This window comes from Erithacus rubecula, assembly GCF_903797595.1.
Source record: "Erithacus rubecula genome assembly, chromosome: 24".
NCBI classification, from domain to species: Eukaryota; Metazoa; Chordata; class Aves; order Passeriformes; family Muscicapidae; genus Erithacus; species Erithacus rubecula.
The window spans coordinates 5,162,134-5,176,011 of NC_136676.1; the positions used below are offsets into that span (position 1 = coordinate 5,162,134).

The 13,878-nt window shown below is 43.7% G+C and overlaps 2 protein-coding genes across 4 annotated transcripts; one reads left to right on the plus strand and one right to left on the minus strand.

Moving 5' to 3' along the window:
• Window positions 1-947: 947 nt before the first annotated feature.
• PEX10 (peroxisomal biogenesis factor 10) lies at window positions 948-3,987 on the plus strand. 2 transcript variants are annotated; one of them, XM_079325999.1, is made up of 7 exons: window positions 950-1,028; window positions 1,066-1,196; window positions 1,345-1,425; window positions 1,857-2,263; window positions 2,893-3,068; window positions 3,362-3,497; window positions 3,757-3,987. In XM_079325999.1, exons 2-7 carry the CDS (start codon window positions 1,088-1,090, stop codon window positions 3,826-3,828), a joined length of 981 nt encoding a protein of 326 aa, XP_079182125.1. In that variant the 5' UTR covers window positions 950-1,028; window positions 1,066-1,087; the 3' UTR covers window positions 3,829-3,987. The 2 variants fall into 2 exon arrangements, with proteins under 2 accessions (XP_079182126.1, XP_079182125.1); XM_079326000.1 differs by lacking the exon at window positions 3,362-3,497 and having other exon boundaries at window positions 948-1,028.
• A 595-nt stretch (window positions 3,988-4,582) lies between these two features.
• Window positions 4,583-12,140, minus strand: RER1 (retention in endoplasmic reticulum sorting receptor 1). 2 transcript variants are annotated; one of them, XM_079326006.1, is made up of 8 exons: window positions 11,962-12,140; window positions 10,228-10,363; window positions 8,885-8,970; window positions 8,259-8,363; window positions 7,303-7,402; window positions 6,700-6,778; window positions 6,458-6,593; window positions 4,583-5,680 (listed from the first exon to the last, which is right to left on the minus strand). In XM_079326006.1, exons 2-8 carry the CDS (start codon window positions 10,298-10,300, stop codon window positions 5,591-5,593), a joined length of 669 nt encoding a protein of 222 aa, XP_079182132.1. In that variant the 5' UTR covers window positions 10,301-10,363; window positions 11,962-12,140; the 3' UTR covers window positions 4,583-5,590. The 2 variants fall into 2 exon arrangements, with proteins under 2 accessions (XP_079182132.1, XP_079182133.1); XM_079326007.1 differs by lacking the exon at window positions 10,228-10,363 and having other exon boundaries at window positions 11,962-12,130.
• Window positions 12,141-13,878: the final 1,738 nt, after the last annotated feature.

A 13,878-nucleotide genomic window follows, 5' to 3' on the forward strand; every position in this document is an offset into this window, starting at 1 on the left:
ACTGAATTTATAACAATGCTGGGGGGAAAAACAAAAAGTGTTCTGACAAAAATGGATGTACCAGACCTCAGAGTGTAAACATATATACACACACACATGTATAGGTTGTAAACATTTACAGGATGCCTCTACCTTTATCAAAATATGTTGGGTTTTGGGTTTTTTGTTTATTTTTTTTTTAAGAAATGGAGTGTTTGTGTTGTTGTTTTTTACTGAAGAATTCACCAGTTCTGCTACACACCCTGGCAGCCCCTGGTACCAGGAGTTTAGAGATGGATGCATTGATATGTTGATGTGTTTGTAGCTTTGCCGTGTGGAGTTGGTGTTTGTTGTTTGTCTCATTTAGAGTTCGACAGAAAACAAAGGACAGTTTGTTCAGTTTCCCCGTATAAACAGCTCGTCTTTGGAGGGATGCAGGGAGGTTTTCGCAGCTGTTAAAACAGCAAGGGCAGGACACTGGATACACGTTCCCTCCGAATTATCCCGGGCCGCGGAAGGAAAGGAGGATTTGTACAAGATCGTGAAGTGCCGCACCTGCCTGGGAGCGGTGATTTGTGAACTGTTCTGAATCGGATCCAAGATCTCACTTCTACTGTTCTCACCACCTCAGCTGTGACCGCGGTGCTCCTCCCCGCTCCTTTCCCCTGCTTTTCCCTCCCTTTTTCCTTCCCCTCACAGCTCTTCCTCCCCTTTTCACGCCCCTTTTCCCACCCCTCACACCTCCTTCCCTCCCCTCGCGCCCTTCCCGCCCCTTTTCCTGCCCCTCACAGGCTCTTCCCGCCCCTTTTCCTGCCCCTCACAGGCCCTTCCCGCCCCTTTTCCTGCCCCTCACAGGCCCTTCCCGCCCCTTTTCCCTCCCCTTACACTCCCTGCCCGACATTCCCGCCCCTTTTTCCGCTCTTTTCTCATTCTCTCTCCCCCTTTTCTCCGTCGTCCCGCCCCTTTTCCCGCCCTTTTCGCCCCCTCAGGGCGCGGCCCCGCCCCTTTCCCCGCCGCGCACTGACGGGATATCCCTGCGCGGGCAGCGGGTGCTCCGCCGCTGCCGGGGCCGCGGTGCCGCCTCAGGCCCCGTGTCCCTCCGCCCGCCATGGCGGCGGCGGCGGGCCCGGCGCGGCTGGTGCGGTGCGGGCAGAAGGACGAGCTGTACCGGGCCGGGCTGCGCAGCGGGGCGGGCACGGCGCTGCGGGGGCTGGCGGGTAATGCCTGCGGGAGGTTGGATCCGCCCCGAGCCGTCCCGGGTGTTCCGGGATCTGCGCTCGGCTCTGGATGGGGCTCTGAGGGGAGAGGGGGCCGGGCAGGGCTGGGATCAGCGCGGAGCCGGTGCAAAGTGACCCCGTCCCGCAGGTGCCCGGCCGTGGCTGCAGTGGAGGAGGGAGGTGGAGCTGCTCTCCGATGTGGCCTATTTCGTGCTGACCACGCTGTCAGGTACCCTTCTCTGTGATTTATAATTTATTATTTCTCCCAACATCTGAAAGCTGAGGGGCTGCGGCTGCTGCGCTGGTGATCATCACCTGAGACTGCCCAGCAGCAGTGGGAGTTGGTTAGGTTTGGATAAATGCCTTCTGGTAAATATGAAACCATGAAATTGTCGGGGTTGGGTTCAAACACACTGTATCAACACAGATAGATATTCTTCTAAAAGCATTTTTTAAAAAAAAAAGCAGGAAGAGATGACACCATAAAAAGTATCCCTGCTTTAAACCTAAAATTGCCAATATTGGATGTCACCATGATGCTTATCTTAATTCAACAGAAAAAAATGAACTATTCCCAAACTCCAAAGCCTCAGTTGTGGCCTGAACAGCACAGTAATCCTGCAGTTGCCCTCTCACCCTGTTTTCTGTTGCATCATTCAGGTTATCAGACTCTGGGAGAAGAGTATGTGAACATCATTCAGGTTGAGCCAAGCAAGAAGAAGGTGCCTTCTTTCCTTCGTCGTGCCCTCTTCATTTCCCTGCACACCGTGCTACCCTACTGCCTGGAAAAGGCACTGCTGCACCTGGAACACGAGCTGCAGATGCAGGCTGAGGAATCCAGGAGCCCAGAGAACCCCCCAGCACTTGGCTTCCCCAGCAGGACCCGAATTCGCAGCTGGATTCGGAAGCAGGTTGGGGAGCTCACGGAGCAGCAGAAGAAAACAGCCTCCCAAGCTGTGTGTGTCCTGAAACAATCCATCCCTCTGCTGCACCGCCTCCACCTGGCAGTGTTCTACATCCAGGGCACCTTCTACCACCTCTCCAAAAGGATCACAGGGATTTCATATGTAAGTGGTTTTGGTCCACTGCAGAATTTTGGTCTTTTCTGAGGTGCCATATGTGTAAAAGGGATAAGGAATTTGGCTGTGGTTGATTACACAGGCAGAGCAGAGGGATGAGAGAGAAGGTTTTGCTTTATGAGAGGGGTGATGAGTCCCTGCAACCAAGAGGTTACAGGTAATAAACATGAATGCCAAATGTCACAAGTTAACACCTGTGTAACTTGTCTACCACACATACACTGGAAGTGAGAGGTGACTTGACAAATCCATGGGAAATACTGTTTTGAACAACACCCAATTTAGGTAGCACTTTTCTATATAAAGATAATTTTGTATCTTTCAAAAAAAACATCAGCCATACTGGCCCAGAAATGTGTATAGAAAAAAAGTTTTCAATTCCCAGCATCAGAGTGGAAAAGAGGTCTGTTTGCTCAGTGATACAGAAGCTGCAATTTTTATGGGCAGACAGCAGCTAACTCCAGCCTGTCCTCAGAGACAGCTGGTTGAGAAGTCCAAAAATGTCAATTTTTTGGACATAATGAGAATCCCAAATCACATTTATTGCAGATGGGGAGAGGAGGAAGTTTCCTAAAAACCACAGTAACAAAACATCTCTCTTCCTGTGAATTCTGTAGCTGCATTTTGGAGGACTGCAAGGAGAAGATCAGAGTATCCGATCCAGTTACAAGTTTCTTGGAATAATTTCCCTCTTCCACCTTCTGCTGACCATTGGAGTCCAGGTGTACAGCTTCAAACAGAAGCAGAGAGCGAGGCAGGAGTGGAGGCTGCACCGCAACCTCGCTCACCAGAAGTAAGAGGTGGTTCTTACTTCCTAGGAAAGAGGTGGGAATGTCACAGCTCTCAAGAACAGGGACAGCACAGGAGTGACACCCCAATTTAGGTTACAATCTGATGTAACATTGAATTAATTAGCAAAACTATTCCTCATGGTTTTGCGCATGCCTTGGACTTCATTCTTGGCTGTTTCTAAGACCTTTGTGAAAAGGGTTGGTACTTGAGCACAGGGTTTACTCAGGATGGTGTTGCCAGCGTTTCTGACGAGCAGCTAAGTGCAATGAAGGCCACTGTGCCTGTGTTAATTAGGAGCACGGGCAAGGAGGCGGCTGCGGGGCGCCCGTCGCGCTGCACGCTGTGCCTGGAGGAGCGGAGGCACAGCACGGCCACCCCCTGCGGGCACCTCTTCTGCTGGGAGTGCATCACTGCCTGGTGCAGCAGCAGGGTGAGTACACTGCACAGCCACTGTGCCCTGGGCTCCCTAGGGCACCCAGAGCTGACCAGCACCTCTGCACTTGGTGAAATACAGTGACAGTTACAAAGGTGAGGCCAGTAAGGTGAGCACTTTAAACTGGGCTGGCTCAGGGGAGCTTGTACCACAGTTGGGACTGAAAAATTATTTTCTAAAAGTAGCTAAGCAGTTCTATTCATATTTTTAAATAGAACTATTCAGTCTGTCCATCTACTCCCTTTTCTTTCTGTAGGCAGAATGTCCACTGTGCAGAGAGAAGTTTCATCCTCAGAAACTGATCTACCTACGGCACTACCAAATGTAAAGGGAACATCTTCTGTTTCCTGACAAGGGCCTGAGCTCATCCTCTCATACTTGTCCTACAGCTTGGGTTGGTCTGAGAAAAAGGTTTTAAAACTGGAAGCTCCCTGTGCAAGGTGGCTCTACATTCCTGTGTGGCAGAATAAAGCTATTTCTGCTTCTACCCTTCTGGCTCTTCTGCTGTCTCTTGACTCTAATAAAAATGGGTTTCTAAAACATGCTTAACACAAGTTTGATAGTTTTCTTCCTTTTGGACAATAGAAAACTTAAATTCTTATTCTCAAAATACCAGTGTAGACAACGAGGCTTTCAGATTTTCAGGCAACAAACCATGAGCATCCACCACTGGTACTTTTATAATGCCCATTCTGGGTGCTGTCTCACTAATTTTAAGTGCTTCCATTCCTGGTTTCCACATTGCTAATAAAACAAAAACCAACAAAGAGCCACAGGTCAATGTGAGCTAAAACTACCTGGCACTTTCCCAGGATTACTGAATTCCAGAGCTCCACAAAGCCTTCATTTGACAAGGTGAGAGGGAAAGGTACCTACATACATTTTCCAGTTAGCTGTCTGCTGAAGCTGCTGAATTCCATTCAGAATCTTCCAAGAGCTAATCTCTTCCTACCTTCTGCAAGTGAATGTTCCCTGAAGAGTTGAAAAAGGCATTGCATGAAGGGAAATTGAGGGCAGCAATTACTGAAAAGGAGTCATGAATAGTGTTAGATCAAGAGATGTATATAAAGATAGAAAACAAGTAAAGGGGAACACTGTCTTTTAATAAATTTTGGAATTAAAAAGTCACTTAATAAAACTGCAGTTGTATCACATGAAAAAGTTTACATGCAGGTCATTTAGCTCTCATTTTTTTTTTTCCCCCATAAAAAAAGAAAATCTGTGTTAAAACCCCCACCACTGTCTGTTCTGGCCAGTTTGGGTACATCCTGTGGGGCTGCACGAAGTCAACTTCAATTATTCAAGAAACCATTAAGTATGAAACAAAACTCCAACTAATAACAATTAAAATATATATTTTTATAATTCCAGGTCCTCAAAGGAAATTGTGATAGAGTTTGAACAAAGTTCTGAGTCATCATGAAAGAGCCAAATTTTAGCATCTGCTGGGAGATGGAACAATGAAACTGGCATTAAAACCCAACACAAACGAGTTGCTTTAGAAGCTAAATGAGTATTTTTGCCCTACTGCAAACCCCATAATTTAGTAATTTCTTATTCCTATCTATGCTTGTTTGGTTATAACTCAGTAATACCATGCATTTAGGAAACTGCCTTAAATTCTGCATCTAATTTAGGTCTACTGAATTTTTCTATGAAAACAGCACACGGCCATGAAGCAGAAAACAGCATCACGTGTGCCAGCTTACACTTTTCTCCACAGATGTGCACAGCACTTCAGGGTGATGTTGAGCAGGAGAACCATGAAAAAATATCCACCTCTAGCCCATTAACCTCTCCAGTGCAACGGATCTTGAAAGAAATGAGTTATCCCAAATCCATGGGATTATCCAAAGCTTCTCCAACTTCTTACAAAAGAGAATAAACTCAATGCAATTTGGTTAGAATGCCAGTTTCCTCAAGAAACTGATATTTCAGATAAAAATAGCAAGATCCTCATAAAATGAAAATTCAACTGCTTTGTCACCACTCTGTTAATCACTTTTATGAAGAAAAAAGGCATTGTTACAATGGCTCAAAATCGTTCCTTTAGTGAGCAGTAGAATTGGTCAACAGGTGATTGCTTCTTCCTAGCTAGCAAAGGTCTTCCCCACATCCTCTTTCCCTTTGTATTTCCTCTTGCCATGTGTGAAGGGGATATATCTGTACTTTATCATGTGCTGCAAAGAGAAAACAGCAGATGTTGAGGCAAGAAAGTTATGTAATATCTAGAAAAATGGTTTATAATGCACATTGTAAATTACTGAGTCTTCCAGAAAGAGAGTTCTTAGTAAAGGTAATGAAATAGCTAATCCTAAAAAAATTTAAATTTAAATAGGAGTATGAGAGCAGTTTTATAAATCTCAGATTTTGGGTTACCCAGCAAATTGTACACTACAGTGAAGATTACTGATTGGGGAACCATGAGAAACTGGAGAGAGCACAGAAGTACTAATTCTTTACCACCCTTTCATCTTTAATTTACCCATTTGAATCACAGTACCTATCCAAAATTCTAAATGTTTGGGAGAAAAAATAATTATTTTTTAAAATGCTAACCATAAGTGATTCATTAAAAGTGTCTGAAACACTTTCCCCCACCTACTTCCTCACAGCACCTTGTGAGAACTTCCCTTTTCACCCATCAGAGATGGTTCAACACCTCTGCATCCAAAACAGCCACTGGAATTGGATGAGAAGCTGCATAAAATCCTGACACTGCACTCTAAAGTCAAAACCTTTTGAAAACAAGAATAAAGTTTGGACAATCTGCTCAACACTGTAAACATGCCCCACCTAAGCAATTAATGTTCATTAATTAATGTTAGTTATTGAAGTTCCTGCAGTAAAATAAGTGTGTGCAGCACATTTAAGCCCAGAAGGGTTGCCCTGAATGTCCAGTTTGGAGCAATGCTGTAAATCCTGACCTCACAAATCCTCAGTTCTTGCCAAGTTACCTTGATTTGCCTCTTCATAGTGATACAAAATAGCATAATGAAGTACATCACAAGGATTGGCCAAAACACAGGAACGTTGAAAGCCTCAAAGAATGTACAAGCCATAGCAACCAGGATTCCTTTAGTGGCAGAGTGCCTGAAAAATAAGAGTAACAATTAATCCTTCAAGCCCAGTCACCACTAATGTCATGCAGACATTTGTATTTTTCAAAAACAGAACACAGGCAGATGGATCCACTCACCAGAATTTGAATTCTGGGAGCCTTCTAATGAAAGGTCGAAATTCTTCATTTTGCCTTGTAGGTAAGGAAGGACCATCATCTAAAAATGACAGAAAAGAAACCAAACCACAAATCTCCTCACAGTAGTTTGTTACACTGTTCAGACTCCAGTTTTTCTTTTACTTTCTATCTTAAGAAAAAAAAAATAAACACAAAATAAAACCACACCCAATTTTCATTGTTGCATGGAGATCCCAGTTAGGAGTTGCTGGTTTAATGTTAAGTTCACACAGATTCCTTAAAATAAATTTAACATAGATTCCTTTAAAGAAAATAGGGAATAGGAATACCAGGCCACTTGAGTCTTGGGGAGAATTTAAGACACATAAACCTCTTTTCAAAACACAGAAAACTAGTACAATATGGAATATATTCAACTCCCATAAAAAAAGGCAAATTTTATAGCAACTCTTGATGTTAAGTTGTATAGATTTTTTTTTCAGATCTAAAAAAATACAATGTAGTGCTCAAAGTCCATTATCTTTACACTACTGTGTCAGCCAAAATGAGCTGGAAGTTCAACCAAGTTTCAAATGATGGTAAAAAAGGAACTTTTCCTCATACCTGAATCTTCCATTAGAGAGGGGTCTACCTTTGGTGACAGGAAAGCTATGAAGAGGTTGAGGTGGTAGATTCCCAAGGCATATGTCACAATGTACCAACCCTGCAAGGGACGAACACATAAGGGTAAAATCCTCCTGAAAATCATTTTCTGATACTGATTTTTTAACAAGATTAAACAACCCTGGTTTTTTTGCTTCCTAGAGAAGCTTTTCTATGTCCTCATATTGACTGAAAGGTTTCTGGGCTTGTAAAAATATCAAGAATTCTCAGTGATCAAAATAAGTCTTAGAACATGACAGGAGAGCAAATCCCTCATGAAGTGACAGATTGAACATGATCTGGCATCCAGGTTCTCCATGTTCAAAATGTGGACTTAAAAAGTAGAAAAGAGCATAAAATCATCCCTTTTTAAATCATTTTTGCAGCCTTCAGTGTCTGAAATGTTCCTGCTACTATCACCTGTAAAGGTTTTGCATTCTGTAATCTTCAGTTTTTTGGGAATAACAGCTCCCAAGTTCTTAACTGAACTGCAGACTGGCATGGACCAGAAACATCTGATTAGTGGGGAATAGTCTGCCCCTGGCTACAGGGAGACAAATGCTGACAAAGCCATTCTTTATGGTTTTCATGACAGAAAGGAACCCCTGGCTTTCAGCATGCTGTTACACAGCTTTAATAAAAGAGCAAAAACTTCATTATAACAGTTTTTAGTGATTTATTTTGTGATTTAAGATTGCCATCCTCAGGTATTCACACATTTTTCTTTCTGCAGCAGCAGTTTCCACACTCAGAGGATGTGTTCTCCCTTCAGACTACACAGTTTACCTTCTGCCACGTGCTGAATGGTACCACACACAATTCTAAAGCAACAACACACTTCAGAAACACTATTAACATCAAAATTAGACCAGCAATAATATCTGGAACTACTTCAGCATCAAATCCAGTTCTCTTACCTGCAGTAAATAAACTCTAATCATGTAGATAAAGCTCAGCCCCAACGTTACAATCCATCGCACTGCGGTGTAGGGGGTGGATTTGTCTAACCAGGACTGGTAGATCTGGAGCAAACAAAGTAAATAATAAATACTGTAAAATACTTGATGCACAATGGATAAAGTTTATTTGAGGGTAGTATGGGCAAAAGAAAGTATTTGGGAGGAGTATTTTGGGAAAGAGAATAACATGAAACTCTTGTTTTACTACAAATAAATTACATAGAATTATCCTTACAAGTTTCTGTATTTTTACAAAGGAAAAAAATCCTTAATGCTTAGGGCTCTGTAAAGCAATTTACATTTTCTGGATTTTATGCAAGTTGCTTCCCTTAAGATGAATTTGAAATGAAATCTGAATTCACTCCTTATTTCTGACAGTAACAACATATTTTCACTTTGCAATGTCATATTAAATATTCCTATAAGCCATTTATTATAGATATTTATCTATTTAAAAAGACTTCAAAATAAATCTTTTGTATAGATTGTAGCATTTCAACAACCCAGCCAACAAGCAGTGAGTTCAAGGAGCTGCAGTGAGATCTGCTTCTAAAGGAGTCAGAAAAATCCTTCACAAAACCAACCTGTCCAAGTCTTGAGAAAAATCTATAGACCACAGAAGGTTTTCCATGCACAGACTCCCCAATGCTGTCCCCTTCTGACATGGTGGCTGTGGAAACAAAACATGGGACAATGGAACATTGAAATACAAAAATCTAAGCTCAGAGAAGTTTAAAGCACATTCTCTGAACCAGCATTTACACACAATATTTTTCTGGCTTGTCCTGTTTGAAACAAATCATTCTGAATGAAGTATTCTTAAAAAAAGGACATTTATACCAAAATGAATGCAAATTCCTTGTCCAAGGAAGCAAAGAACAGGGTATTTTACAAAGGCAAGACAGGATCCAGTGTGTTTTGGGGAAGGAAATAAAGAAGTCCATAAAGAAATTCAGGAAGAGCCCAGTTGGACATTGTCACCCTGCTAAGGACAGGCTGAGGTACAACTCCAAAGCAGTGAGACATGAACTGCAGCACCTCCCTCCTGCCACCTCAGGCTCCAAAGGCAAAGAACAAAAAGCACAGTAAGGAGATTTTATTTTTTTTTTTAAAGCTACTTAGAATTTTAAACACTGAGCAACCACATAGTGAAGAAATAAATTCAGGCCTCTGCACACCAGTGGTTTCAGACTCTGCCAGAGCACCAAACCCAAAATGCTGCCCACACTGGAACCATTCAATGAGTTTCTCTGTCTCTTGAACACCAGGAGCTGAGCAGTGACAGAAAAAATTTATACAAGGGCAAAACTGTACAACCAAAAGGCCAAGAGCCTGAACTCAAAAAAAAAAAGTTACTCAAGGGGATTATTTTTCAATCCATGCCTCCGCTACCAGTTGAAGAGCTTTCCAGCTTTATCAGTGAGTTTTATAGCTCACTTCAAGATAGAAGCCAAATAAAGTGGATCCCAAGCAGAAACATTTTGCCACATCACCAAGAGCAATCCCTGGCATCACTTCCTGGAATCCTCATCTGTGGGTGGGACTATGGAACTCCTGGATACTGGGAGTACATTCAGCCCTACTCAAGAGCCTCAGAGGATAACAAATCTGTAGGAAACATTCATAAATCAAAAAAAAAAAAAAAAAGAAAAAGTAAATTGTCTTAAATGCTGCAGTACTGTGACTGCTGCAGAAAATTTAAGATCAAGGACAATCTGAGGAGGCACAAAACCTTAAAGGTGTGTATTTTTTTCTGCAAACATCTGAAAACTATATCCTATGGAATAATTAGAAAGTAGAAAAAAAGGATCCCTCTTACACTTCAAAAGCAAAGAGGACTCATTAGGAGGCTTCAAGAGCTGAGTCCACTTTGATTCAAGCTGCAGCTAAAAGAAAAGAATCAAGTAGAAAGTCATACAATATACACAATTTTCCATTACAGGCAAAAAGAAGTAATTATTCTTCTCTCCACTCTCTGCAGGGCAGAAATTGTTCAGCATTCTCAGCTGAGCATCATTTGGTGCTTTATTTTGGGGTATTTTTTAATGTCCTGACATATAAAGCTGTAACAAAATTATTCAACTAATTAGAATCACAGAATAATTTATTAGAGACCAATGAAAACTCTCATAGTCTCAAAATTACTTCTACAGATACATTCAGAGCAAACATGGGCTACAAACAGACCTTACAAGACAATCTTGTAAATATTTTCCTGAGTGGAAAATCACATGTGTAAAGGTACTGAAGGCTTTAAGCTGGAGCAGGGATCCTGCTTGGTGTAAAATATTACAATTTCTGTGATTTTGTATCATTTTTTATCATGCACACAGTTTTTCCAATAAATACAACAGTTCCACTGAGGACAAACCTCTCTGGGACTTGTTTAATCACAAGACACAGACTAGAATTTAAGGTAATACTTTTTATCACATTAAAACTTTGCTGGAGAACACCTGAATAAACAATTATCAAGAGAGGGAATCCTTAGCACTGCTCTGAGGGCAGCTTACAGTTAAGAACACTGGGTTGTGTTGGTTCAAAAAATGATTAAACCTAGACAGTTACAATTTCTCTTTCATAAACATGGAACCACGGAATGATTTGGGTTGGGAGGAGCCTTAAAAATCATCACATTCTATCCCCTGCCATGGACAGGGACACTTTTCAATGTCCCAGGTTGCTCCAAGCCTTGTCCAGCCTGGCCTTGGACACTTCCAGGGATGGAGCAGCCACAGCTGCTCTGGGCACCCTGTGCCAGAGCCCCACAAAAGGGAGTAATTTCTACCCAAAATCCCATCTAAGCCTGCCCTCAGCAGTTGAAATCCACTTTGTGAGGCACACAGAGATTCACACAAACATCGAGGGAATCGTTGGCTACCAGCAGAACCGACGCTGCTGCTGAAATGAAACCTTATTGCAGCAGTTTTCTCTGCTGAAAACACCAGGCTAGCGAAGGTAAGGGCTGAACAATTATGTTTTCCCCACAATTGTTATGGTAATTTCATTACAAACACCACTGATCGCTGAGTTCTGAAAGGCAGAACCTCCGGCAGTAAGAATATTTAGTTTAAGCCTCATATCAACACACAGAGGTACAGAATTGGAGCACAGCTCTATTCATGATACAGATCTTTTTTTTAGATTTAAAATATAAACGAAACAAACCACATTGCCTATCCAAGTTACCTTATTTCATAGAAGAAATGTCTTTGAAGAGCAACACACTAAGGTGATTTATTAAGAACTGGGTGAATGGACAACCACGGGGAAAGAGCCCATTGGCCGCTCCGATTGGTTTTTCACACTAAAAAAAGGCGCTGTTTAATTTTATCCATTGCAACAGCAGCTGAGCAGCACCTGCGCTTCTCGCTTGTGAGATTTCCCCTTGCCCGGCCACCGCTCGGTACCGTGAGCGGGCAGGAGCCGCGCGCCCGGCACGGAGCGGGGCCGCAGGGGGGACACGAGCCCCGGGAGGCCCCGGGAGGCCCCGGGAGGCCCCGGCCGGAGCCGAGCCCGCAGCAGCCCCCGCGCTCCCGGAGGGGCCGCTCGCTCCAGGCCCCGCCCGCCCGCGGTGTCAGCGCCGCGCCCGGCGGCCCCGAGGCGCAGAGCTCGCTCCCGCTCCCGCCCCGCTGCGGCCCCGCTCGGTCCCGGTACTCACAGGCCACCGGGCCCGTCCTGCCTTCCGCTCCCGCCCCTCCACAGGCCAATATGGCGGCAGCACGGGGATCCACTTCCGCTTCCGGGGTTCAGGGGCGGGGCACAGCGCCGGTGCTGCTCCGCTATTGGCCGCCGGCGGAGCGGGCGGGGCGGTGGGAGGTGTGCGCGGTCCGTGAGGGGAGACGGGGAGCGGGCGGGGCGGTACCGGCGGAGAGGTGGGAGGTGCGTGTGTGGCCTGTGAGGCGGGGCGGGACCGGGCGGTACCGGCGCAGGACAGCACGGGGCGCGCGCCGCTGAACAGCCCCGCCCTGCTACGGGCGCCAGGCCCCGCCCCCCGCGCTCGCACAGCCAATGGGAGCGACTGCTGGGGGAGGGCGGGGCGGCAGCGGGCGGGGAGGCGGAGCAAAGGGCGGGGTCGAACCGAGGCCAGCCGAACTCAGCCGAACCCGAACCGAGCTCTACCGAAATGGGCCGAGTCGAGCCCGAGCCGAGCCGAGCGCAGCCGGAATGCGCCGAGTCGAACCGAACCGTGCCGAGCTGAGCCCCCTCACAGGATGATGCCGAGACTGTAGAAAGATTTAAAGCTTTAAGTAGTTCACTTTATTTTATTCCATGAGTACGGAATCAAAATCAGTAGGAGAATACAAGAAATACTCGTTACGTGGTAAAAGAGGTGACACAAACATCCCTACACTGAGGTGCGTTTGTTCCCGTGGAACGGAAACACTGATAAGCGAATCCCAGGGTCCATCATTTATTTTCGTGGATTCGCTGCCACGAGGCTGTTCCGAGCTGTTCTGTAGCGCCTTCGGGCACCGCTGGGCGTCTCTCCAGCATCTGTTTTGGGGCTGAATTCAATAAATGCTTCAGACTCCGTGGCTGCAAAGTTTAGTGCTAAAGTTTACACTCAAAAGTGACAAGATGCCAAAAAAAATTAGTCCTGGCACTTCTGAAAAATCTATTTATTTAGTCTTTATAATCTGAAAGTATGTGAGTATAGTCATACATATAATAAATAGGTTTAAATTAAATGTATTAATATACAAACGATACAGTGTAATGTATTTTTATAAATATATAAAGGCATAAATATTTTATAAATTTACACATAAATATACATATATATTTGTATATTATTATATATAATTTTAAAGACACCCTGTTAACACAAGTGATCCCTCAGCACATACTGCATTCAAATGATATAGCTTAATATGAAACAATAAGAACATCAATACCCTTTTTTTCAAGCAAAATAATAGGTTAAAGGTGTTTTGGGTTTTTTTTTAAGCAGGTTATCTCAGTGAACACCAAATGTTGTTGCTGATCAGTCAGTATACCCAGATATGGGTCATAGTTCTGTGCCTGAAAACTGTGTGAAGCTGTGTAAAACTCTATGGCTTTTCAAAAAATCTGTTTTTTTCCCTATTCTGAAACCATACAGTGGATATCCTGAAGTAATCTGCTAGAGCAAGAAAAAGTAGGCAAATATTTCAAGCTCTAGGGTATCCCAGCATTACTTGTGTGGGGTATAAAATGGATTAAATCATGTTATGAATGTTTAATCTGTCCTCAGTTTCAGCTGCAGCAGTGTCAGGGCAGGTTTTTAGATCAATCATTGCAAGGGATAATTTTTTTTTAGTCAGTGGATGCTGTCAATTAACAGCACATTGCAGTCTGGGAATCTTCAGAGATTCAGATCGATTAAATGTCCAGTAAACAAGCAATAATTACAATTATCAACAGAGGAAACCAATAATAGCAAACAACTCTGATTTATCTCCTTTTTAACAGTAAAACTGGTTTTGCATTCGGTAAAAATGTTGTGAAGAGGTGCGAGACAGAAACTCTAACTGAGTAATAGGGAACAAATGAACAGAATCTCTGAAAGCTGGTTTTTAAAATAATTAAATAAAGC